We start from the raw sequence: 26,457 nt of genomic DNA on the forward strand, positions 1-26,457 counted from the left end.
GTCCATACCCCTCCCAGTCCACCAAGTACTGGAACCCCCGGCCCATCCGACAGACGTCCAGGAGCCGGCGCACCGTCCAAGCCGGCTCCCCGTCGATAATCCGAGCAGGAGGCGGCGCCGGTCCGGGAGCACAGAGGGGTGAGGTGTGGTGAGGTTTGATACGTGACACGTGGAAAACCGGATGGATCCGCAGTGAAGCCGGGAGTTGGAGCTTCACTGCGGCAGGACTGACGACTTTGTGGATCTTGAAGAGGCCAATGTACCTGTCCTGAAGTTTCGGGGAGTCCACCTGGAGGGGGATGTCCTTCGTGGAAAGCCACACCTCCTGCCCAGGCTGGTAAGCAGGGGCCGGGGATCGCCAGTGGTCTGCATGGGTCTTCGCCCTCGTCCGGGCCTTCAACAAGGCAGAACGGGCGGAGCGCCACACCCGACGGCACTTCCGCAGGTGGGCCTGGACCGAGGGCACACCGACCTTTCCCTCCACCACGGGAAACAACAGGGGCTGATACCCCAAACACACCTCAAATGGGGAGAGGCCGGTGGCAGAAGACACCTGGCTGTTATGCGCATACTCGATCCAGGCCAGATGGTTACTCCAGGCCGTCGGGTGCGCGGATGTGACGCAGCGGAGGGTCTGTTCCAGTTCCTGGTTGGCCCGCTCTGCCTGTCCGTTCGTCTGTGGATGGTACCCGGACGAGAGGCTCACGGTGGCCCCCAGTTCCCTGCAGAAGCTCCTCCAGACGTGTGAGGAGAACTGGGGACCACGATCTGAGACGATGTCGGAGGGTATCCCATGCAGACGGACGACGTGGTGGACCAGGAGGTCTGCTGTCTCCTGGGCTGTTGGGAGCTTCGGGAGGGCCACGAAGTGGGCCGCCTTGGAGAATCGGTCCACTATCGTGAAGATGGCGGTGTTGCCATGGGACGGCGGGAGGCCCGTGACGAAATCCAGGCCGATGTGGGACCAGGGGCGATGAGGCACCGGCAGCGGCTGGAGGAGTCCTTGGGCCTTTTTATGTACTGCCTTGCCCCTGGCACAGGTGGTGCAGGCCTGGATATATTCCCGGACGTCGGCCTCCATAGACGCCCACCAGAAGCGCTGCCGGACAACTGCCACGGTCCTTCGCACCCCTGGATGACAGGAGAGCTTGGAACCGTGACAGAAGTCCAAGACTGCAGCTCTGGCCTCTGGTGGGATGTACAGACGGTTTTTTGGACCGGTTCCGGGGTCCGGGCTCCGTGCCAGGGCCTCCCGGACGGTCTTCTCCACGTCCCAGGTGAGGGTGGCCACGATAGTGGACTCCGGAATGATGGGCACCGGTGGATCCGACAGCACCGTTTTGACTTCGTCTTCGTGTACCCGGGACAAGGCATCCGATCTCTGGTTCTTGGTCCCGGGGCGATAGGTGATCCGGAAGTCAAAACGTCCGAAGAACAGTGACCAGCGGGCTTGCCTGGGGTTCAGCCGCTTGGTGGTCCTGATATACTCCAGGTTCCGATGGTCAGTGAAAACCGTGAATGGCACAGACGCTCCCTCCAGCAGGTGTCTCCACTCCTCAAGAGCCTCTTTCACCGCAAGGAGTTCTCGATTGCCGACTCATAGTTCCGTTCAGCCGGGGTCAACCTGCGTGAAAAGTAGGCACACGGGTGAAGAACCTTATCGGTCTCTCCGCTCTGGGATAGCACGGCTCCTATCCCTGAGTCAGAGGCATCCACTTCAACCACAAACTGGCGGCTAGGGTCGGGCTGCACCAAAACTGGCGCAGTAGAGAACCGTCGTTTCAACTCCTTGAACGCGGCTTCGCACCGATCCGACCAGGTGAAGGGGACTTTTGGAGAGGTCAGGGCTGTCAGGGGGCTAACTACCTGACTGTAGCCCTTAATGAACCTCCTATAGAAATTAGCAAAGCCGAGGAACTGTTGCAGCTTCCTGCGGCTTGTTGGTTGGGGCCAATCTCGCACCGCCGCAACCTTGGCCGGATCAGGGGCGACGGAGTTAGAGAAGATGATAAACCCCAGGAAGGACAAAGACGTGCGGTGAAACTCGCACTTCTCACCCTTCACAAACAGTCGGTTCTCTAATAACCGCTGCAGGACCTGATGTACATGCTGGACATGGGTCTCAGGATCCGGAGAAAAGATGAGAATATCGTCCAGATATACGAAGACGAATTGGTGCAGGAAGTCCCGCAAGACGTCATTAACCAAGGCTTGGAACGTCGCGGGGGCGTTGGTGAGGCCGAACGGCATGACCAGGTACTCAAAGTGACCTAACGGGGTGTTAAATGCCGTCTTCCATTCGTCTCCCTTCCGGATCCGAACCAGGTGATACGCATTTCTAAGATCCAGTTTAGTAAAGATTTTGGCTCCATGCAGGGGGGTGAACACGGAATCCAACAATGGCAACGGGTATCGATTGCGAACCGTAATCTCATTCAGCCCCCTGTAATCAATGCATGGACGGAGTCCGCCATCTTTCTTGCCCACAAAAAAGAAACCTGCCCCCATCGGGGAGGTGGAGTTCCGGATCAGCCCGGCAGCTATTGAGTCCCGGATGTAGGTCTCCATTGATTCGCGCTCAGGTCGTGAGAGGTTGTACAGCCTGCTGGACGGGAACTCAGCGCCTGGAACCAAATCAATGGCACAATCGTACGGACGGTGCGGGGGAAGGGTGAGTGCCAGATCCTTGTTGAAGACGTCAGCAAGATCGTGGTACTCAACCGGCACTGCCGTCAGATTGGGAGGGACTTTGACCTCCTCCTTAGCCTGTAAACCGGGAGGAACCGAGGATCCTAAACACACCCGATGGCAGGTTTCGCTCCACTGAACCACCACCCCAGACGGCCAATCAATCCGGGGATTGTGCTTCAACATCCATGGGAAGCCCAAAATCACGCGGGAGGTAGAAGGAGTTACAAAAAACTCAGTCTCCTCCCGATGGTTTCCAGACACCACCAGAGTTACTGGTTGTGTCTTGTGTGTGATTAAAGGGAGGAGGGCGCCATCTAGTGCCTGCACCTGCACTGGCGAAGGAAGCGCCACCAGAGGGAGCCCTACCTCCCTTGCCCATCTGCTGTCTAGCAGATTCCCTTCTGACCCCGTGTCCACCAGTGCTGGGGCTTGAAGGGTTAAATCCCCGCTCATGATTATGACTGGGAGTCGTGTGGCAATCTGTGTGTGTCTCACTTGAATGTTTTGACCCCCCCTTAGCCCAGTCTCTAAGGACGAGTGTTGTCATTTTGGCCGTTTGGGGCAGTTTTTCTGTATGTGCTCCTTTGAGCTGCAGAGAAAACACTCCCCGCGGATCAGCCTCCTCATTTTGGCCCTGTGCATTTCCCTAACAACGTCAGCAGGGGGAGCTGTTGCCCCACAGAGCGCTGCGGCTGTGGAGCGTGGGGAGGGCGGCCCCTTTTCGAACCCGGAAGGGAGAGGGGCGGCGCGTATCTGGCCACGTCCTTCGCCTCGCTCCCGACGGCGTTCCTCCAACCGATTGTCTAACCGTATAACGAGATCGATAAGCCCATCTAAATCCCGCGGTTCGTCCTTAGCTACCAGCTGCTCCTTCAGAACCAACGACAGTCCGTTTATGAAGGCGGCGCGGAGCGCAACGTTATTCCAGCCGGACCTCGCAGCCGCGATGCGGAAGTTGACTGCATAAGCGGCTGCGCTCTCGCGTCCCTGTCTCATTGACAGCAGCACAGTTGAAGCGGTCTCTCCTCTGTTAGGGTGATCAAACACTGTTCTGAACTCCCCCACAAACCCAGTGTATGCTGATAACAACCGTGAGTTCTGTTCCCAGAGCGCCGTAGCCCAGGCGCGTGCCTTACCCCGAAGCAGAGCAATCACATAAGCTATTTTACTAGCATCTGACGCGTGCATGGCGGGACGTTGTGCGAAGACGAGCGAACACTGCATGAGAAAGTCCGCGCACGTCTCCACACAACCTCCGTACGGCTCAGGAGGGCTTATGTATGCTTCAGGGGATGGTGGGAGGGGTTGTTGAACCACCACTGGAACATTTATATCCTGCACAGGGTCGGCAGGAGGAGGAGCTGCAGCAGCACCCTGAGCGCTCGCCGCCATCTGTGCGATGAGAGCCTCCACCCTGCGGTTCAGGAGGATGTTTTGCTTGGTCATTTGATCCAACCGAGCCGTAAAGGCGGTGAGAATGTGCTGCAGCTCACCAATCACGCCTCCTGCAGACGCCTGCGCTCCCTGCTCTCCCATTGGTCGTTCAACAGCCGGGTGACAACCCCCTCGGAGTCCATGACGCTGGCCGAGACATCCTGTTGTGAAAGTGTAGTGACACGGACCCACAACAGGGGGCGCAAATGAACGGCCAATAGATGAGCCAAAAAGTAACAATTTAATGTTGTGAAATGTGCACAACGAATATACAGACAATCTCAGAATATAATTACAGTCAATCCACAAAGGTGACGTGTGGGCAGGCTCGAGGATAGAAGACGTCCGTCCTGAGAAGTGCCAGAACCACACGATTTCCGCCACCACAGAACCTGGTGAATACTGGAGCCGCCAAGTCCCGAATTCCCAGGTGATCACCATCCCCGACTGTCGGATCTGGTACTGCTGGCGAGAACAAAGACAGTCAAGTGTGGGTGTGTGTACACCCAGTAACAACAGCGGTGGGAATGCGACCTCCACCTCTCACTCAATAACTTGCAGAGTACTGAAGATTCCTCAGGGAAAAAGAGTGCCTTCTAGCGTTCTCTCAGCTTCCACTGACAGCGGTACCGGTACTCCTGCAAACACTCACAATATACAAACAATATTGTAAAACGGCTGAGGATATTACCTCCAATGAAGTATGATATCTCGGCAACGAGGTGGAGATGACGTCTGGTCTTTATGGAGTGAGATGATGTTGAGTAGATGGGTGACAGCTGTCAAGAGGTAATGGGTGACAGCTGTCACCCCCGGCTGTGTCCATGGCGGCAGCGCCCTCTCGTGCCTGAAGCCCGCACTTCAGGCAGGGCGCCCACTGGTGGTGGGCCAGCAGTACCTCCTCTTCTGGCAGCCCACACACAACAGATTCCATCTGTTCAAACTGATGTTAATCAGTGGAGTCAAATGGTGGAGTCAGTAGCTGCAAAGAAAACCTGCACCCTCTTGGCCCTTTCTGGAATCAGTTTGACACCTATGACATATGACTGTGTCCCTGATTAGGGATGCACCGATGCCGATACCAGTATCGGGTATCGTCCTGATCCCGTATATATTTACTTGTGATCATAAAACTGCTTTGATACTCGACATCCGATACCCTTTTACAGCAGCATGATGTCAACCTCTCAATTGTGTTTGTATTGTGGGTCGATCACGGCAGCTCATGGGCAGGCGGAGGTCGCGGTTCAACGGAACTGCCCACTTTGCCCATGAAGTGTTTGATGCTGCGAGCTTTTCATCTGTTTTCTGTAGTATAGCTCAGAGTTGAAAACAGTTGTTGTCTCTCAAAGCGCGGTGACGGCAGCACACCAGCACTGAGCTTTACTAAGACATTTTTACACTTTTTTTCTTTAAAACTCTCTGCTGCTCCGTGTGGGTCCTCGCTGAAAACAGCTGATCCGCACGCATTAACAAATGCTAATGCTTGTTTTTTCCACCCAAATGCGCCTAAAGTCCCTTTCTGAAGCTGACATGAAGTAAAAAAAAATGCTGAAAAACATAAAAAAAAAAAAATTCCCTGCCTGTCAGTCTGGTTATGCTCTTTCCATAAATACGTGGTCAATTCTTCCTGCTCAGGCAGCAAACCAGGGGCAAATCCAGACCGGGGGGGGGCTCCCCTCGACCCCTTATATTAAAGGTCCACTTTTGAAAACAATTTTTCATACTAGTAATACTATAATAATAATAATAATAATAATAATTTTAACAATTAAAATGTTGAGAAAGAATTTAAATGTTAGAAAAATGTTCAAAATAATTTAATAGTTACATTTATAAACAATGTTGGTTAGAAATTGTAAGTTTTACAGTTACAGTGCTGTCAACATTTAAATATGAGGTCAAGAAAGATGTCTATTTTATTTTTATAAAACAAGTATTTATGTTCATTGAAGTCAAGAAAAGGTAACTATAAAGTGAGTATTGGCAAAATGTGTTATCATTTTCATGCTAAGGTGGTAGGGGAGTGTCAGCAGCTGCTGAAAGTAACTAACAAAGTAGCTAGTAATCTAACTTAGTTACTTTTATAACTGAGTAATCCGTAAAGTAACTAAGTTACCTTTTCAAGGAGTAATCAGTAATTGGATTACTTTTTCAAAGTAACTGTGGCAACACTGATGCTCACAGACATTTCACAGGACAATTTGTTGAAGTCAGAAAATGAAGTTACATGATTTAAGTGAAATGTTTGTAAATAAAAACAAAGCTAATGATACTGGTAGCAGTTATAGTCAAAAAGTGAGGAAAAACTGATGAATAAAACATTTAGAAAGTCATCATAAAACTGTAATGGTATTATCAAGTATTCGTAAATGTAAATGTAAGTACTCGTACTTGTACTCAGTCTGGGAAAAAGTGGTATCAGTGCATCCCTATCCCTAATATTCAGTACCCAGACATCTACAACTATTTCATCAAGGATATACATACTTTGTTGCAGGGTCCATGAACAAGATCATCATAAGACAAATCTCAAATCTCAAAAGTCTCAAATCATCACAGCAAAGGTGAGCTGCTTTGTGTACCGTTTTGTTTTTTGAATGGCGCCAATGAAAATCACGTACACCCATAGCGCATGGGGTAATTAATGTTCCTGCTTAGCAAGAACATGCAGGTAAAATACATGTTATAAATACTCTTCATACCAAAGTAAGCTGCTTTAATGATGGTCATTGTTTTGTCACAAATGCAGGAGTTTGTACGTTTACCGGCATTCATTCACAAAACACTGTTGCTTTGTGTACCATCCAGCATGCTGGTATACTGCTGGCTTCCAGGTTTGACTACGTCACGTGCATAGCCTTTCTTGGCAGGCCACCTCCTTATCCACTCACCTACCTGCTCTACTCTAATTAAGTGGGGCATTTTATTAATTACTGTTGTATTTTATGTTCATTCTACTTTTGGCACAGTACTTCTGATAAATACATGAGGTGTATGCTGTTTTAACTCTGACTGAGATGAGATGATCCTTTCTCAGGCATTAGGAGAGTCTGAAAAGCACTGCAAATCCCAATAAGTTGTTTAAAATGATAAATTTTCACCTGACAAAGGTGATGGCTGTGTGGCAGCTCTTTTGTATGTTTAACTTCTCCTTAATGAATTCTCTTACAGTATGAGTTTTGGTTAAAGGTTTATTTTATCATACTGAATGAAGCAGACTTTTTAATTTGAAATCCAAAATGGTTATGACAATTACTGAGGAACATTTCTTTTTTTTTCTCTTTCTGTCTTTCAGAGAGAGAGCGGCTGTCCAGCTCTCTGTCTCACTACGGTTCCACAGACAGCAGCGAGCATGACACCAATGTTAACCACCCCTGCAACAGTCATGGAAACATTCAGTTTCCTACACCGCTGGGAGGTCACTGGGTAGCACATGATCAGGAAGAGGAAGCCATTCGCAGGAAACTGAAATATTTCTTCATGAGTCCATGTGACAAATATCACGCTAAGGGCCGGAAACCTTTCAAGTTAGCCCTGCAATTAATCAAGATCATTATTGTTACTGTGCAGGTACAGAATTCATAACATATCTCATTTTTTATTTTATTTAAAATAAATCATCTCACAATGATTAAAGAATGTATGTTCACGTTTTTTGTACATTTTTTGTTTGCATCTTCATAGTGTACATATACTTCCTCACTACTTCTAGTTTTGCTTGAGACAGATTTCGTCTTTGCATCCTACAATAAATATGCCAATAATATACAGTTAATGAAATATTAAGTACAAAAAATGCATTTAGGAGAACTTACTGATTGGTCAGACATATGATGCTGAATAACAGTTAGAGGGTTTTTCTTTGTACTCTGTATATTCATTGTAGGATGCAGTTATCCAATATTTCATATGGTATCTGTCCAGTTTTGACCAAAATTACTGGATTGGTTGTTTGAAATTTTAAAAACATGCAATGTTATTATTATTGTATTTCTGAGTTACGTTATGGGCTGTGTATGTTTGCCTTTAGGGGATTAAAATATTTGTTTCACAGTTTGAGTTGATGTTTTTAGAATAGAATAGAAATACTTTATTCATCCCAAGCTGGGAAATTTCTTTGCAGTAGCAGCATTTACACTTAGACAGTGCACCCTTGTTCCCACTATTAATAGTAGAATAAAATAAGGAATAAAATAGAAATAAAATATATAAAATTAAAATTCGAAATAAAGAACAAAATATAATATGTACAGCAAAGTGTGCAATAATAATGTACAGTGTGCAGTAATAATGTACAGTAACAGTATATTAGAGCCGATATATGGATTAGCAGTATACACCAGATGTCATGGGGTGTCTCAATATACTGATAAAGGATGGATCAGCTTTTATTATACAGTGTGATAGCATGTGGCAGGAAAGATTTCCTGTATCTATCCCTTCGACAGCGGAGCTGAAGCAGTCTGTGTGAGAAGGCTATTACATGGCTAGGTTCACAAAGTACATTCAGATAAATATATTTATTTATGTATTATTTGTTTTAATACAAAAATTGTATTGGTATTGACAAATCTTGAAGGTTTCAGTATTGTTATTATATCAGACATGAAAAATGTAGTATTGCGCCTTCCATAATTCATTCTACATGCTGTTTTGTTTTGTTATAGTTGGTGTTATTTGGCCTCAGTAACCAGGTTGTGGTAAACTTCAAGGAGGAAAACACTGTGACCTTCAAGCACCTCTTCCTTAAAGACTACGATGAGTCTTTTGATGCGTCCTTTGCAGTCTACACACAGAATGACGTCTACGATCACATCTTCTATGCTGTAGAAAAGGTAAACCATAAAAGGGAGATAAAGACCGCTTCAAATTGTGAAACCAATAACAAAAAGACCTGCAAATGAAAGCCATTTTAAACGGTCAACATTCTTCTTCAAAAAGTCAAAAGTGCACTTTCTATCATCATCAACCAATGTAATATTTACACAAACATGAAAATGTCTTCCCACTTAAGCAGCTCCAGATTGAAGAAGGCCGATTGTGACCATTGTTTTATGGCACATCTCAAGTTGTTTTAGAAGTAACTTGTTGAATAGAAGTCGGTGAAGAAAGCAAAATTAAGATATGCTGTAAATACACAAATAGTTATTTGAAAGGGACATTAAGTATTTACTTTTTAATTAAGACTTTGACTTTCAGAACTCACGTCATGTTCTTTGTTCAAGAAGCAACATGTGTACTCGTGTGCGTGCAAACCCGTGCTGAATTCTGAATGTTTTGAAATTTTGGTAAACTTGTGTTTCAAAATAGTTGTTGATGTAATCAGGCCCTATTTAGCACAACACGTGTTGTCATCCGTTTTGATATACAGGTGTTGCAAAGCTTTCAAACTTTCCCAAGCAGTGTTTCAACTTTTTCACCAGTTTTCAGGACTGGCAAAATGCTTCAGCATCATCCCAAGCCACACGCTTGATCCCTTCTTTTAGCTTCACGTTCTACGGAATATTTCAGCCCACTTTTGCCTATGTACAACACACTGAACAAAAGAAAAAGCATGACTTTACATGATTTACATATGTACATCGATTGCACATAATCAGAATGTTAGCAAATAACATAATTTTCTTATGTATCTCAGTTAAATAGAGATGAAAATTATATCAGTTGGACACATTATGACCATGTGAAACCGACATACCGGTACATATTTAAATCGTGTACATCCAACAGAGTTTTTCGCAGTGTAGTTGCTAGCTTAACTTGTCAACTAATGCTCACATGAAGTCTGGTGCCTCCACTAACCCTCCAGCAGGTGGGAGGCTTGTCTATAAGACATTGCATGGGCAAAATAAATTTGCTTTTTTGATTGATGTGGTGTATCAACATTAACCACCATCTAATCATTTCATCCTAATTATGTGCACTTTTAATTTGATGAGTGACAAGATAATTGTTTTTTATTTATTTTAAAATTTTTGTTATTATGCTTATGTAATCACACAATCAAGTAATTCAGCCAACCACGACATATTTCTGCAACTGGTGCAGAATGCGGCTGCTCACCTCCTCACCAGCACTCGCAAATACGACCATATCACACCAGTTCTTTACTCCCTCTATTTGCTCCCGGTTCAGTTCCGAATACAATTTAAACTCTTGTTGTTCATCTTTAGTTCAATCCATAGCCTCGCACCGACTTACCTCAGAAACATTTTGACTCCTTACCAGCCCAGCAGAGCCTTGCGCTCTTCAGACCATCACCTGCTAGTGGTTCCAAGGTCGAGGTATAGACAGTGGGGCGATCGTGCCTTTGCCGTGGCAGGTCCTAGAGTCTGGAACTCTCTTGCTCCATCTCATCCCTGCCCCTGTTCAAAGCCAGGCTGAAAACGCATTTGTTTCAATTGGCCTTTGACACATAGAGCTGTGACTCCCTGGAAATCGACAACTTTAATATATTTTAGATGTATATGTTTTATCTTATGGTTGTTTTTAACTGTGCGCAGCACTTTGATCAACTTTGGTTGTTGTAAAGCGCTTTAGAAATAAAACTTGATTGATTGATATTTGCTGTATTAACCCTATTTTGGTACCAGTGCAGAGCACAAATTGTATGAGATTGGAGAGTTTTGATTGCGCTCATGTTTCTCTCACTCATCTTCAACCGCTTATCTGGGATCGGGTCACGGGGCAACAGCTCTAGCAGTGAACCCCAGACTTTGATTTCCCGGGCCACATTGACCACGTCTGACTGGAGGATTCTGAGGCGTTCCTTTGCCAATGTGGAGATATAATCTCAGCACCTAGTCCTGGGTCTTCCCTAGGGTCTTCTCCCAGATGGATGTGCCTGGAACACCTCCCTAGGGAGGCACCCAGGGGGCATCCTTACCTGATGCCCAAACCACCTCAGCTGGCTCCTTTCAACTCGAAGGAGCAGCGGCTCTACTCCGAGCTGCCCACAGATGACCGAGCTTCTCACCCTATCTCTAAGGGAAACGCCAGCCACCCTCCTAAGGAAGCCCATTTCGGCCGCTTGTACCCGCGATCTAGTTCTTTTGGTCTTGACCCAACCCTCATGACCATAGGTGAGAGTAGGAACGAAGATTGACCAGTAGATTGAGAGCTTCGCCCTTTGGCTCATCTCTCTTTTCATCACAGCAGTACAGTAGAACAAATGCAATACTGCCCCTGCTGCGCCGATTCTCCGGCCAATCTCACACTCCAATGTGTCCTCAGTCATGAACAAGACCCCGAGGTACTTGAACTCCTTCACTTGGGGCAAGACCACATTCCCTAGGCAATCAATCGGTTTCCTGCTGAGAACCATGGCCTCAGATTTAGAGGTGCTGATCCTCATCCCAGCTGCTTCACACTCAGCTGCGAACCAATCCAGTGAGTGTTGGAGGTCACAGGCCAATGAAGCCAACAGAACCACATCATCTGCAAAAAGCAGTGATGAGACCTTAAGCCCACCAAACTGGAAACCCTCCTCCCCCCGACTATGCCTCGATATCCTGTCCATGAATATCACAAACAGGATTGGTGACAAGGCTCAACGTTGACGGAGGCCAAATCCCACCGGAAACGAGTCTGACTTGCTACCGAGCACCCGAACACAGCTCTCGCTTTGTGTGTACAGAGATTGGATGGCCCTGAGAAGGGACTCCCTCACTCCATAGTCCCGCAGCCCCTCCCACGGTTTCTCCCGGGGTACCTGATCATACGCCTTCTCCAAGTCCACAAAACACATGTAGGACCCTGGAGTAGACTTTACCAAGGAGGGTGAGGCTGCACATGTTTCTATGAAATATAATTTAAAAGGGACCAGCACAAAATGCAAATTAACAAACGCTCCTTGACACAGTTTGAAGTTATGATCTTAAGTAGCTTCATTGGGTGGGGGTTGGGACAGTTTCCTTATTGAATGAGGATTAGGTCATTCCAAAAGTATAAAGTGGAAGTGAGCTTCACTGGCCAGACTTGTTTAGCTGTAAGGAAGTCATAAAAAAGACCTCTTAATGTGCATACTATTCCTATTATTGACTTTTTTTTATTAATGTGCTCATAGATACATAGACCAAACCATAGAGAAAATCCTGACTTTTCAAGGGTAAAACAAAATTCAAAGGAAGTGGCATTTTTCCATTTTGTTTTGAATAAATCAGAACTCATCCTGTACTCTTGTACCTTCTGCAGTATCTTGCCTTACCAGAGACCACAGTGGGACGCTATGCCTATGTCTATGGTGTCGGGGTGAATGGTAGCGCTCTCTCCCTCTGCCAGGAGTACTACAAGAAGGGACACATTGACCCAGCCAACAACACTTTCAGTATAGACCCTCAGGTTATCACAGGTATACAAATAATACTATAACACTAACTTAACTGGGTCGTATTGTGCAAACATTTGCAGTTACATGGTTTTTTAGGATTTCATGTTAAGCATCCCTAAAGACTCACAATTCTATGTCTGCATGTATAAACTTTCACACAATATTTATGCTTGAAATGACTCATTTGAGACTTCTGGAGATCTATATCTAGATTTCTGTTGGTCCTCTGAAACTTGCCCAGATGGTTTTTTGGGTGGGGGTGGGGGCAGTGGAGGAGGGCAGGACGTGGTGAGTAGTTGCTCCTTTCCATTTAAAAAAACAGACATCAATAAGTCATTTCTTAGGGCATACTATCACTGGGCCCAGGTGCCCATGACTTCCTTCCTTGCCCTCTCCTCACTGACCCGAACTCACACTCAATGTTCGGGGCAAGCTGATGAGATTAGTTTTATGTAAGGAGGTAGCCACCAGTAATAATAATAGTAGCATTTGTTAAATTGAACATTCACGTCAGTGATGGAACGTCAGTGCTCCTGTGTTGTATGTGATCACACTACATGTGGCCTGGGTAATGTCCAAGTGGATCACACCCCAAACCACCTCTACAAGTTGAGCCTGCAGGCCGACCACGGCCAAGAGCAATCACACTAGTTAAAAAAAACTGGAATTTGGGGTGTATTGTGCTTGAGCGAAGTCCAGAGTACATCGTGTGAGTACACCCAAAGAGATCTGAAAATGTTTTTAAAGATGTCACCTAAATGTCTGCCATATTTTTAGCTACAAACTTATATTTATTAATATTATAATCAACTTATGGCCTGGATTAACTTGTTTTAAAAAAAAAGGTGCATAACAGTAGAATATGACACCTTTAAAAATGTTACACAACATTGTTCTTAACTAATATTTTAAATAAACGTATGTTTTTTTTTATAGCACTAGTGTTTCTGTAGTTTCATATTTACATGAAGTGGGTCTGTTTTGTGATCTTGGGTGTGTAGTTATTAAAGATTTTGTAGGCCACGAGTCTTACTTCTCAGAATTGAACAAATAAAAAGGAACTGGAAAATTAACTACGCAAACGGCATCATAATGGCACATGTTTCTGGAACACTTCTGATAATGATGCAAATGAAAAATTCACTGACTTTATTCAAGACCCATTTCAGGGGGGTGTGGTAAATGGACTGTATTACAACTGATAGGCTGTCTTTTAGCCATCGGATCCTCAGTCTGCTTTACAGTGTGGTCTGTACAGTGTGTACACACACTAATGACAGGGTGCATGCATGGAGAGATTTATATGTATTTTATAATTGTATTGTCAGTTGTATATTGTGGTAGTTATCCTTTTTTCACATTTTAAAACACAAACTGTTCACTGATTTGTTAATCTGAGAAATTGCCCGTGTCTACACACACCCAATCATAAAACAATAAAAAATGAAATCAAAATTTGAGTGGAAAACTGCAAAATCCTTTTCGATATAAATATTTCTGTGATTTTAAAATTCAAAAGAGTAAAATGTAACAACTTAATAATAATTCATGGGAAGAAAACTCACAACCAGGCCAGGTACAAGCACCACTGTGTCCATCCCAGTATTTAGTGCTGCTAAACTGTGACACCTCCCAAATTATTAATATTATGTCATATTATATATTATTTGTTTGTCAAATCTGAAAATGGAAGAATTCTATTGAAGTTCACCTATAGGCCTTTGTTGAACTGCTTGCAGAGTAAATGTTAGTTTTGTGCTCTCTGACTTTTTTCTGTGTCCTCTCATTGTCTTCAGAGTGTGTGGGTGTAAATCCCCTCGCCGTCCCTTCATCTCCGCTCACCAGCAGTTACAGGAATTTTACCCTCAAGTTCCATAAGTAAGGTGTCATTGTTTTATTAATTATATTTTATAACATGATTTTATCTTCTGTTTTGTGGTGTTTATGTCTGTAGTAGCTGATAATATTCTGCAAGTCACTTATCAACACTGCACAGTTAGGGTTGTGTGTATGTGCACTGATAGTGATTTCAAACAGGAATATGTGTACACCTACTTATCCTGCAAACCTAAAATTTCTGCCTCAACTTCTCTTTCAATATCTGTACATCTGTTTTTTGTTTTGTTTTTTCTTCTGTGTCCAGACTCATTAATGTGACCATAGAGTTCCAGCTGAAAGCCATTAATGTACAGACCATCATCAACAATGAGATCCCAGATTGTTACACTTTTTACATAAAGGTAAGCAACAACTGAAACTGGAAGTGAAGTTCTGGTCCACAAATAAGGGATGACATGATAGTTAAAGAATATGAATTATCCTCAAAGACTTAAAAGTTCTGCTTTCTGCACATTAGGAAAGCATATGGTAAATGGACTGCATTTATATAGCGCTTTTTCATCTGCATCAGATGCTCAAACCGCTTTACAATAATGCCTCACATTCACCCCAATGTGAGGGTGCTGCCATACAAGGTACTCACTACACACCGGAAGCAACTAGGGGATTAAGGACCAAGGGTTCTTAGTGATTTTCTGGTCAAACTGGAATTTGAACAGAGGATCCTCTGGTCTCAAGCCCAATGCTTAACCACTAGACCATCACCTCCCATATAATTGAAATATTAAAGACTAGTGACCTTTACAAGATTACACATAAATGTATTTAGTTAGTGTACAATTTATTAGGGCACAGAACTGCAAAACCTCCGTTTGTGGATGGATTTCCGTCAGAATGTGTTTTCATGTTCCGTTTATTTCGTCATATAAAACTGCAGGCTTCTCCCCAGACAATGGAATAAGTGGCGTCATTTTGTGATGTTTTTGCATGAGATTTGGTGGAATCTTACACCATGCAAATCCATTTTTGCGGGGAAATTTCACATAAACAACTTCAGCTCTTTATTTTATCCTGTTTACATTTACATACAGATGACACAAACCATAACAAAACACAAGTGTTACACGAAGCCCGGTGATCAGAGGATGATCTCTGCATGTTTTGTTTTGTCTTGGTGGTGACTACAGCCCATGCAGCCGAGCAGCATGATTTCCATTCTTCTATGTTTTAAAGAACATGTTGCAGTGAATTCATAACATTTCTGAGTCTTTCTGACAGTGTTTATGTAACTTTGAGGAAAACATCCCAGCGAGCACTTGAATGGAATGTAGCTGCTAACGTCAAAAACGGAGCCACAGATTAATTGCAAAGTATCTGTGATGTTATGTTATGGCGACTCGTTTTTAATTGATAACTGTTCATTTTGATGCAGTCGTGGTAAAAACAGCAGCTGCTCTCCACTGTGGGAAAACTTATTCATGAATGCAGCCTGAACACTCTGCTAGATGCTCAGCTTTGTGCATGCCTATAAGTGTTGTCATCGATATAAATGTGAAAAATCTAAGAAATGCATCTGTGTGATCAGGCAGCCTGAAAAACAGCGGGGAGGTCCGCATTCATGGTGGCAGTAAAATAGTGTCCTGCGACACAGACAGCAGCATCAGCACGTTAGGATCCAAAATCCAACAGACTCTGAAAAAGTTAAGAGACTTGGGGTGAAGTGTGTCATCTCCTCTCTCTACCTTCTCTGTAAATCCGAACCTTCACTTTCAAAAGAAAGCTGAGAAGCTTTGTCATCTGATGTAGCAACATTCATTTCACTCTGTCTGACAGCCACTGGGATTTTTCTACTTGTCCTAAAATGTACGTCACACGCTGAGAAATGCAGAGTAAAACGTTTTCTGTAAATGCACCTGGTGACTTGCTGAGTGAGAGTGTTAATTAGCAATAAAACACATCAACGACCACTAATTATTACCGCATTTGCGCAGATAGACTTATAATCATGAATACGTTGATGTTGTGTAGCATGTCCTTGTTTTTGTACTTGTTTGTGGCTCTTTTTTTTATCTAAGGATAATTTTGGGGATTATTTTTCCCATTCCATTTTTTTATTCTTCTTGCAAGAAGGAAGACATAAGTACTTTTTAGTCTGTGTAAATTGGTTTCAGTATCAAATTTAGTTATTTCATATGTTGCAAGTTCATCATTACCACTTACATTTTTTTTCAGGTGAAGAAAGCTGGACCTTCTGTTTTTCTAAAAAAAAAAAAATTTTTTTAACAATATAGCAGCGGTTCAAATTCTGAATCACTAGGACAAGGTGAGAATTTCACAATGTTAATTGACTCGGGTACCATTTTTAAATATTTCAAAAAGTAATCCACAGCACATCATACAGACTCAATTTGCCCGTTTTGTGCTCAGCTGTGCATAAAAATTGACTTTGCTTGGTGAGTAAACCATGGACTTGATTAACATTAAAATGATTATTTTGTCATTATTATTTTTGAAGTCAAATTATTGTTTTTTTTTTTTTTTTGCAGGTTATATGATTTTAGCTATTCCATCAGTTTTAAATGACTTACAAGTGGCAATAGCTATCATGTCTTTAAGTGAGTTATTTACTAAAAGCAGTCAGTGTGTAATTATTGATTTGTTTTATAGACACACTTAGAATGTGATAAATGTAGAATAAAAGCAATAAAAGCAGAATTAAAGTCTGTTAATGCAGTCAGTCCATTTGTGGAAATGTAATACAGACAATACATACAAGGTAGTAAATAAATTGCATTGAAATCAAGACTTTAGCCATATTTTGTTCCAGTATAACAGTGACATACCACTGTGTTTTAAGACAAGAGAAACTGACCAAATTACTCTCAGAATGCACCAAATTGCACCATTTTTTTTTCAAAAGTGGATCATGCCCCTGGACCCCCAAAAGCCTAGGGATCAACAAAAATTGCTAAAACACTTTAGGTCAAAAAAATATTAATGTTTCTGGTATCTTCCTCTTCAGATACTTCTGGACAACAAGGCCCACAGTGGCAAAGTGAAGATAAGGTTAGAAAACCAGGCAGTCATAAAGGAATGCACAGACACCAGCATCTCAGGACAGGGTGAGTGTGAATCATAGTACCTCACAATACTGTTTAATTAACAGTACACTACACAGTGGCACGCCTTAAAGAGTGACAAGCAGTTATAAAGTGGTATGAGATCTACTGGTAATACAGTTACATACCTGAACCAGTTGGAAATTCCACCGAAGGTTTCTTGCACAGCAGTATGTGTCAGTAACTGTGAGTGTTTTACTACATCATCATTTGTGGTATTTGTTCAGTAAAGGATGACTAACAACTCTGAGTCCTTCCTGTACACCTTCAGCACAGAACTACACACATGTAGCATTTGATGTAGTCGTGGCTCTGGTGTGTTTGCTGTCACTGGTGCTGTGTGGACGCTCCATACTGCGAGGTATCATGCTTCAACAGGTCAGGAAACGCAACAGGACAAAACAAGAACATTACAATCCAGCCAGTCCTTGTGGAGTTTTAGTTTAGTTTGTAGTCATGGATTGTAAATTCTGCATGTTTTTCAGGAATTTGTGCAGTTCTTTAGAGAGAGGCTGGATCGCAAGGTCTGCTGGGCAGACCGTTTGGAGTTCATCAACGGCTGGTATATCCTCCTTATCATCAGCGACATCTTCACCATCACTGGCAGCATGATTAAAATAGGCATTGAAACGAAGGTTCGTTATGCTCCCACGAATGCACTTCAGGCTGCATGCGCTCCTGCACATACAGACTCTGCCCCGATTGTAGCCTTTAAATATTAAATTGATATGGATACACATTCCTCAACCATCCAGAAGGTGGCAGCACAACACGCATTTTCATGTGGACTCCAGATCAGTGTTTGAAAGAAGACTGTTTGAAAAGTTTCAGAACAGTGTTTGAGTTTGCCAGGAGTAATTTGAAGTACAGATGAAAGGTTTTATCATCTCATCAGATTTTTTTCAACTTTTTCACTTTCTGAATTCTTTTTCAGATAATTTTCACAGAACATTGGTTATCTCTGCAAGGCACAGTTTGCCATTGCTTTTTGGCACTTGATTTCTGACTGATACAACCCCTAGGCAAAAATTATGGAATCACCGGCCTCGGAGGATGTTCATTCAGTTGTTTAATTTTGTAGAAAAAAAGCAGATCACAGACATGACACAAAACTAAAGTCATTTCAAATGGCAACTTTCTGGCTTTAAGAAACACTATAAGAAATCAGGAAAAAAATTGTGGCAGTCAGTAACGGTTACTTTTTTAGACCAAGCAGAGGGAAAAAAAATATGGAATCACTCAATTTTGAGGAAAAAATTATGGAATCATGAAAAACAAAAGAACGCTCCAACACATCACTAGTATTTTGTTGCACCACCTCTGGCTTTATAACAGCTTGCAGTCTCTGAGGCATGGACTTAATGAGTGACAAACAGTACTCTTCATCAATCTGGCTCCAACTTTCTCTGATTGCTGTTGCCAGATCAGCTTTGCAGGTTGGAGCCTTGTCATGGACCATTTTCTTCAACTTCCACCAAAGAGTTTCAATTGGATTAAGATCTGAACTATTTGCAGGCCATGACATTGACCCTATGTGTCTTTTTGCAAGGAATGTTTTCACAGTTTTTGCTCTATGGCAAGATGCATTATCATCTTGAAAAATGATTTCATCATCCCCAAACATCCTTTCAATTGATGGGATAAGAAAAGTGTCCAAAATATCAACATAAACTTGTGCATTTATTGATGATGTAATGACAGCCATCTCCCCAGTGCCTTTACCTGACATGCAGCCCCATATCATCAATGAATGTGGAAATTTACATGTTCTCTTCAGGCAGTCATCTTTATAAATCTCATTGGAACGGCACCAAACAAAAGTTCCAGCATCATCACCTTGCCCAATGCAGATTTGAGATTCATCACTAAATATGACTTTCATCCAGTCATCCACAGTCCACGATTGCTTTTCCTTAGCCCATTGTAACCTTGTTTTTTTCTGTTTAGGTGTTAATGATGGCTTTCGTTTAGCTTTTCTGTATATAAATCCCATTTCCTTTAGGCGGTTTCTTACAGTTCGGTCACAGACGTTGACTCCAGTTTCCTCCCATTCATTCCTCATTTGTTTTGTTGTGCATTTTTGATTTTTGAGACATATTGCTTTAAGTTTTCTGTCTTGACGCTTTGATGTCTTCCTTGGTCTACCAGTATGTTTGCCTTTAACAACCTTCCCATGTTGTTTGTATTTGGTCCAGAGTTTAGACACAGCTGACTGTGAACAACCAACATCTTTTGCAACATTGCGTGATGATTTACTCTCTTTTAAGAGTTTGATAATCCTCTCCTTTGTTTCAATTGACATCTCTCATGTTGGAGCCATAATTCATGTCAGTCCACTTGGTGCAACAGCTCTCCAAGGTGTGATCACTCCTTTTAGATGCAGACTAACGAGCAGATCTGATTTGATGCAGGTGTTAGTTTTGGGGATGAAAATTTACAGGGTGATTCCATAATTTATTCCTCAGAATTGAGTGAGTCCATATTTTTTTCCCTCTGCTTGGTTTAAAAAAGTAACCGTTACTGACTGCCACAATTATTTTTCCTGATTTCTTATAGTGTTTCTTAAAGCCAGGAAGTTGCCATTTGAAATGACTTTAGTTTTGTGTCATGTCTGTGATCTGCTTTTTTTCTACAAAATTAAACAACTGAATGAACATCCTCCGAGGTCGGTGATTCCATAATTATTGCCAGGGGTTGTAATTGGAGGACAGACAAACAGGCATAAAATTGGAACCTTCATCCAATTTTGGTGGTGTAGGTAAATCCATAACAGAAAAATGAGAGTGATTGAGGCACTTTTGTTTGAGATAGAATACAAAATGTACATCAAATGGGCTTTTCAATATTAAATTCAAATGTCCACAAAAACCACAATCCAGATCAAGCTTTGTCAGTCAATAGTTAACACCAGTGTGCACCTCACTTTCAAATGTGAGAGTGATTGGGGTATGTTTGATTAGGATATAATGTAAAATATATATATTAAATGGGGTTTACCATGTTAAATTTAAATGGCTACAAAATCTGTAATCTGGAGCAGATCTGGGTCAAACTTTGTCAGTCAATAAAGGATACCATCCTACATAATATGAAAGAAATTGGATCTTTTTTGACAGAGTTATGAATTTTTGAAAATTTGTTCAATGTTAAAGATAGATTTTTCCTGACTTTGACCTATGACCTTGAAAATTGAATCTGTCTTGCCTACCAGGATCTGAATTTTCAGTAGTAAAACTTTCATAATGATATATGAAAAATTGTGGGATCCAGGCTGTTCACAAACATACAAATAGGGGCAAAAACATAACCTCCTCCAACTTTGTTGGCTGAGGTAACAAATAGGTATTTAACTGCTGTCAAGTTACTGGTTAGCCACAAAATATTTTAAGCCCTTGTTGATTTCCACCATGAATAAGCTCACGGTCATGCTTTGCACTTCTTGTAACTCTACACTGCTCATGTTATTTTTCTTCTGTCCTGACAGAGTTTGTCATCATATGACTTGTGTGGTATCTTGTTGGGGACTTCCACTCTTTTGGTGTGGGTTGGAGTCATTCGCTACCTCACATTCTTCCAGAAGTACAATGTGAGTAATGGATACATTTCTGTGCATTAGATGATGATGTTGTAACATCCTTTTTTTTTTACGTGTTCCTCTTAATGGATTAAAATGTATTTATTAGTTATTGTATTTATTAAGCAAAACGTCCAACACAGCAGTAAAATAATGCCAGTGTTTCCAATGAAAAGAAGTGAAAAAGAACAATATATGCCCTAAGGTCCATTGGTGCTGCTGCTTATTTTTAGTCAGTCCTCTTAAATTTTGTGACTAATTAGCCATGGTAGGGCCAACATTCAGTACCAGTATTTTGCAAATTCTATAGATGTTGAGTTTTGTCTAAATTCAGTTCAGTTTATTTATATAGCCTCAAGGCACCAGACACAAGCCAAGTCAAGACTTCTGGTTTCCCAAACTGACTCGATTCTACTTGGATACAAGTAGTGGGGGCGTCCAAGGAGAAAGGTTGGGAACCACTGGTCCGGCTCACCAGTTGTGTGAGCAAACATTGGCTACAGTGGGAAGAAAAAAGTCTGTTTTTTTATTATTATTATTATATATTATTATTATTATTGTAAGAAACCACGAGCAGACCAGACTCAGTGGGGGACCATTTACTGTGGTCATACTAACAGAATATAACAGAAGAATAACACAGAATTCTATGAACATGAAATGGCAGAAATGTTGCAGCTAAATGACCAAATACAGTCCAGTGTTCATGAATACAGATGGCTGAAACGATAACGAGAAAGTAACGATTAGATGAAATAAAAGAGAAAGCACTGCGCACCCAGCAAGTACATTTTTTATCACAGTGCAACATCCGCTATGAACACATTTATGGGCTGGTTGCATCTTCTTATTCCCAGATATAGACAGATAAATGTTGAACTGTAATTTTCTATTTCCCCCCATTCTGTAAGCTTATCTCTTACACATGTAGGAAATTAATATATTGAACTGCTGACATCAAAACGCACAGTAATATTACTAAGATCAAAAGGGACATTTCCAGTTATTTTCAGGAAAAAGATTAATTTGGGTAAAACAAGCAAACAATAAAAAACTGAGGTTACAGTTATATATTCTCAAAATCTGTTTTGTATCTCCAGTGGTTACAGAGATACAGTGAGGGATTTTTGGGGGTCGAAGGTCAGAATATGCATTTCTGCTCATTTTTGAAGTAAAACTGTGTAATTTGGTTGATATGCTTGTTGTGCAGCGTCTCTATTTTTGACAGTGTGGAGGCAATACAACGACACAGTGAACACAAAAGAAAGGCCACGTAATACCACAATTTGTGACCCCATCAAAGCCACCGTGTTCACTTCCAGCATGCAGTGACGTCACTTACATTCTGCTGCTGTGACCACTGCACAAAACAGACAACGTCACACCGATGGAATCAGTCTGAGGAAGGCTAATTGACAAAAACAGTCCATTTTATTTATCCAGGAGGATGGTTAAGTTTGCAAGTATAAAACCTGCCTGTGCAACAGTGTGGCTTTTCAAAAGATGAGGATCTGCAATTAACTGAAACAAATTATAATATACATATAACATTACATCAGTGCATTACATTGGACATTTTGCTTTGTATCTGCATATTAATCACTTTGCTTTCTCTCTCACATTTGTAATTTTGATTTTTCTGTGCTGCACGTAGATCCTGATCGTGACGCTTCGAGCAGCTTTTCCCCAGTGTGATTCGCTTCTGCTGCTGTGTGGCCGTCATCTACCTTGGATTACTGCTTCTGTGGTTGGATTGTCCTTGGACATACCAATGTCAAGGTGGTTGCAAATTTCTGCAGCTGTTCTGCACAAAAATGTGTTGTTTAAATAATGTTAGTCAGGTTGTAGAGGGGCTCGACAAGGGTCATGCTTATCTCCCTCCATTTCACAGTATTAAATAAATATAGCGACACGGAGCAGCAGTATTTATTTTCAATGATTTTTGTCTCACTTTTTGACAAACAAAAGATTATGATAGAATAATCTGAAACACTATAATCACATATGAATTTTGAACATGGTGTTTTTAAAATGTGGACTTTTAAAAAATTTGTTTCTGCTAAGCTTGTTTAACACTCATAACCTAAGTAAGCAGCAATGTTTTCATCCTATATGACTTTTGTAAAGCCTTTGATTTGGTTGATCGAGCTGGGGCATCCTGAAAATTTGCAAGTGTAACAAATAAGTTCGTTGGACATCATAGCCAGCCTACACACAGATACTGTGAGTGTTGTGCAAAGCAGGGGCAGAATCTCTGACCTCTTCCCAGTGATTTCTGGCATTCATCAGAGATATGTTCTGGTTCATTCACTGTTCAATAAATACATGGACTGGATGTAGGTAGTGATGTGGAGACCAGGAGCATTGGTGCCATTGTTAGTGAGGAAATGTTTACTGGCCTAGATTTTGTGGACCAGAACCAGTGGATGTCCAGATTGCAACCCTGAGAAATTAAGTGAGTGTCAGGGTTTAGATGTAGGCATTCACTGACTTTCTAGACTTTGGTGTCAAAATGGAATATGTGTGCAGTGAAAGTGTTGTACTTGTAGAGACATTCACTTATGTTACAGCTCTACTTATGTTGGCAGTAGAGGTGTCACAGTACACAAAAGTCACGATTCAGCTCATGTTTGTGGTTAGACGTCACAGTTCAATATGAGTTTGGTTTTTACATAAAGCAGCTTTAATCTGTTAGCAGCTTGAGAGCGACAGTCACTCAACACAAACATTCGGAAGAAAAAGATAAATTAATGTCAGTGATTTACAGAAACAAATACACGTGTCTATGATCATAGTGTGTAGAGGCATACGTGTAGTCTGTGTATAGTTCTGTGCATCGAACCGTCACGTGTACTGAACGGTTCAATACAAATGCATGTATTGTGACACCGCTACTTGGCAGTGATGTACTGTGTATAGCACAACTGGAGAAATGGTGAATGCAGAGAACAACACAGTGGGGACAATATAAAGTCTTGATTTACAGCACAGATAATTTTCAGTAAGTTAAAGAGGAGAAGTTCACAGAAGCACAGAGTCTCTCAGGGCATCAACCAGCAAGTGATCCAGATAAAGTTGCAGGTTGTCAGGATAGACAGTGAAGGCAGTCTGTGTGGCAAAAGTGTTCATGTGGGAATGAGCAAAGAGGTAGCAATAATCCAGGCGATTATGCAGAGTCCAAACAGTTAGCAAACATCCTATGTAGCAGTGCCTAAATCCGGCAGGCAAACCTTGGGAAACGCCTGGAAAATAGACTTGTCTGCAACAGGAAGTCAAACATGGAGATTCAATTTGAGATCACAAGCACTGAATCTAGAAATTCTGGCACTGGAGCAAGAGGCTGTGAGCACTGAAACAGTGCATGACTCAATAAACGAAAGGAAATGAGCGTTCATGTGAGGAGAAAGCCTGAATCCCTGTGAGCATGAACTGAAGCTACAGAAATATACTAGTATCAGAAGTGACAGAATAAAGATTCCATAGGAAGTGATCAAACATGACCCCTCACTGCATTTGGCTGTTCAGTCTTTGAGATTGAGAGAAGCCCATGATGAGTTTAAGGATTCATGATGTTACTGGACAGAGGTGTTTGTCAGTACATACACCTTTGTAGGAGAAAGAAGCTCCAAATCTTTAGGGTCCTTGTGCTTCCTGTCATACTCTATAGTTGTGGGACTAGTCACTACCCAGTGTCCTAAGGTGACAACTGGATGTATTTGGTACTTGGTCTTTTCAGGGGATCTTTTCGAACTGCTAGAATGACATTGTCTCAGAAATGAACAGTTATTTAGGGACCCTCAGATAAGATATCACTTGCATTGTGATGCAAAGTGGGGAAGGACTTATGTCTGTCTGCACGGTCATTTTCAGGTTAATCTCCTTTTAATTAACTTTTGTAGAGTTGCAGACTGGCGGGCTTTGCACCCAGAATGTTTAAATTTGTCTCTGATTTTCTACACTTGTGGAGGTTTTGATGGCGCTTCCTGTTTTCTGTCCTTCAGTTTCGCTCTCTGTCCATGGTGTCGGAGTGCCTGTTCTCGCTCATTAACGGGGACGACATGTTTGTGACGTTCTCAGAGTTGCAGGAGAGCAGCACTATGGTGTGGCTGTTCAGTCAAATTTACCTGTACACCTTCATCTCCCTCTTCATCTACATGGTGCTGTCCCTCTTTATTGCTCTGATCACCGGAGCGTATGAGGCCATTAAGGTAGGACATGAGGTGGACTAATATTTGTTAATGCGACAGTGTTTAAAAAACAAACAACTCTGGCATCAGACAGAAACAAAATGTACTGTATTTATCTCTGATGTTATCAGCACCAAACCAGGAAACGATTCATATCACGGACCTGCATGCCTTCATAGCGGAGTGCACAGACGCGCCAGGCTCTGGGAAGTTCAAGGGTTTGGAGACGTCACCCTGCTCCTTCTTCTGCTGCTGTGACAGGTGATCAGTAAAAACTATGATCTGAGTGCAAACTGTAGGAATTCAGTTCTAAAGTACAGACTCATGCTTATTTTCCAATAGCTGCATTTAAAGAAGCTGAACAAACACATGAAGGGGGGAGCAGGCACACTGCCTGCCCTCCCCAAAAAACAAAAAACAAACAAACAATTTCTACCGAATGCTGCTTCTGAACCCTCTATTTCAACAACAAGTGACTCAGCTGGATATATTTGTACCAGGCATCATTCAGCATCGTGTAGCGCGGGTGGTTTCACTTTTTAGCCACAGACATTTCAAATCTTGTGTTCCTTGCATAACGTATAGCATCACACTCAAGACTGTAGAAGTTCATCCATCCATCCATCCATCCATCCATCCTATTTCTTCCGCTTTATCCGGAGTCGGGTCGCGGGGGGCAGCAGCTTCAAGCAAAGCCGCCCAGACCTCCGATCCACACACACCTCCTCCAGCTCCTCCGGGGGGAACCCCAAGGCATTCCCAAGCCAGCCGAGAGATGTAGTCCCTCCAGCGTGTCCTGGTCTTCCCCGGGGCCTCTCCCAGTTGGGACGTTGCCGGACACCTCTCCAGCGAGGCGTCCAGGGGGCATCCGGAAAAGATGCCCGAGCCACCTCAACTGACTCCTTTCGACGTGGAGGAGCAGCGGCTCGATTCCGAGCAACTCCCGAGTGACCGAGCTCCTCACCCTATCTCTAAGGGAGCGCCCAGCCACCCTGCAGAGGAAACTCATCTCGGCCGCTTGTACTCGCGATCTCGTTCTTTCGGTCATGAGCCAAGTCTCATGACCATAGGTGAGGATCGGAACGTAGATCGATCGGTAAATCGAGAGCTTTGCCCCCCTACTCAGCTCTCTCTTCACCACGACGGTCCAATACAGCGACCCCATCACTGCAGATGCTGCACCGATCCGTCTATCGATCTCACGCTCCATCCGTCCCCTCACTCGTCAACAAGACCCGAGATACTTAAACTCCCTCCACTTGAGGCAAGGACACTCCACCG

General features: G+C 42.9%; 1 protein-coding gene across 1 annotated transcript in view; it reads left to right on the plus strand.

Annotated features, from left to right (window-relative positions):
• Nucleotides 1-26,457, plus strand: part of mcoln1a (mucolipin 1a) — a 55,546-nt gene that overhangs the window by 25,437 nt on the left and 3,652 nt on the right. Inside the window, 14 exon segments of the mRNA XM_034188439.1 lie at nucleotides 7,424-7,698; nucleotides 8,796-8,963; nucleotides 12,322-12,478; nucleotides 14,254-14,335; nucleotides 14,601-14,697; nucleotides 17,319-17,418; nucleotides 17,687-17,793; nucleotides 17,901-18,050; nucleotides 20,900-21,001; nucleotides 22,644-22,670; nucleotides 22,672-22,722; nucleotides 22,724-22,768; nucleotides 24,991-25,197; nucleotides 25,308-25,437. Of these exon segments, the coding sequence (XP_034044330.1) occupies nucleotides 7,424-7,698; nucleotides 8,796-8,963; nucleotides 12,322-12,478; nucleotides 14,254-14,335; nucleotides 14,601-14,697; nucleotides 17,319-17,418; nucleotides 17,687-17,793; nucleotides 17,901-18,050; nucleotides 20,900-21,001; nucleotides 22,644-22,670; nucleotides 22,672-22,722; nucleotides 22,724-22,768; nucleotides 24,991-25,197; nucleotides 25,308-25,355 (1,616 nt within the window). The 3' untranslated portion in view covers nucleotides 25,356-25,437.

This window comes from Thalassophryne amazonica, chromosome 15, assembly GCF_902500255.1.
Source record: "Thalassophryne amazonica chromosome 15, fThaAma1.1, whole genome shotgun sequence".
NCBI lineage: Eukaryota > Metazoa > Chordata > Actinopteri > Batrachoidiformes > Batrachoididae > Thalassophryne > Thalassophryne amazonica.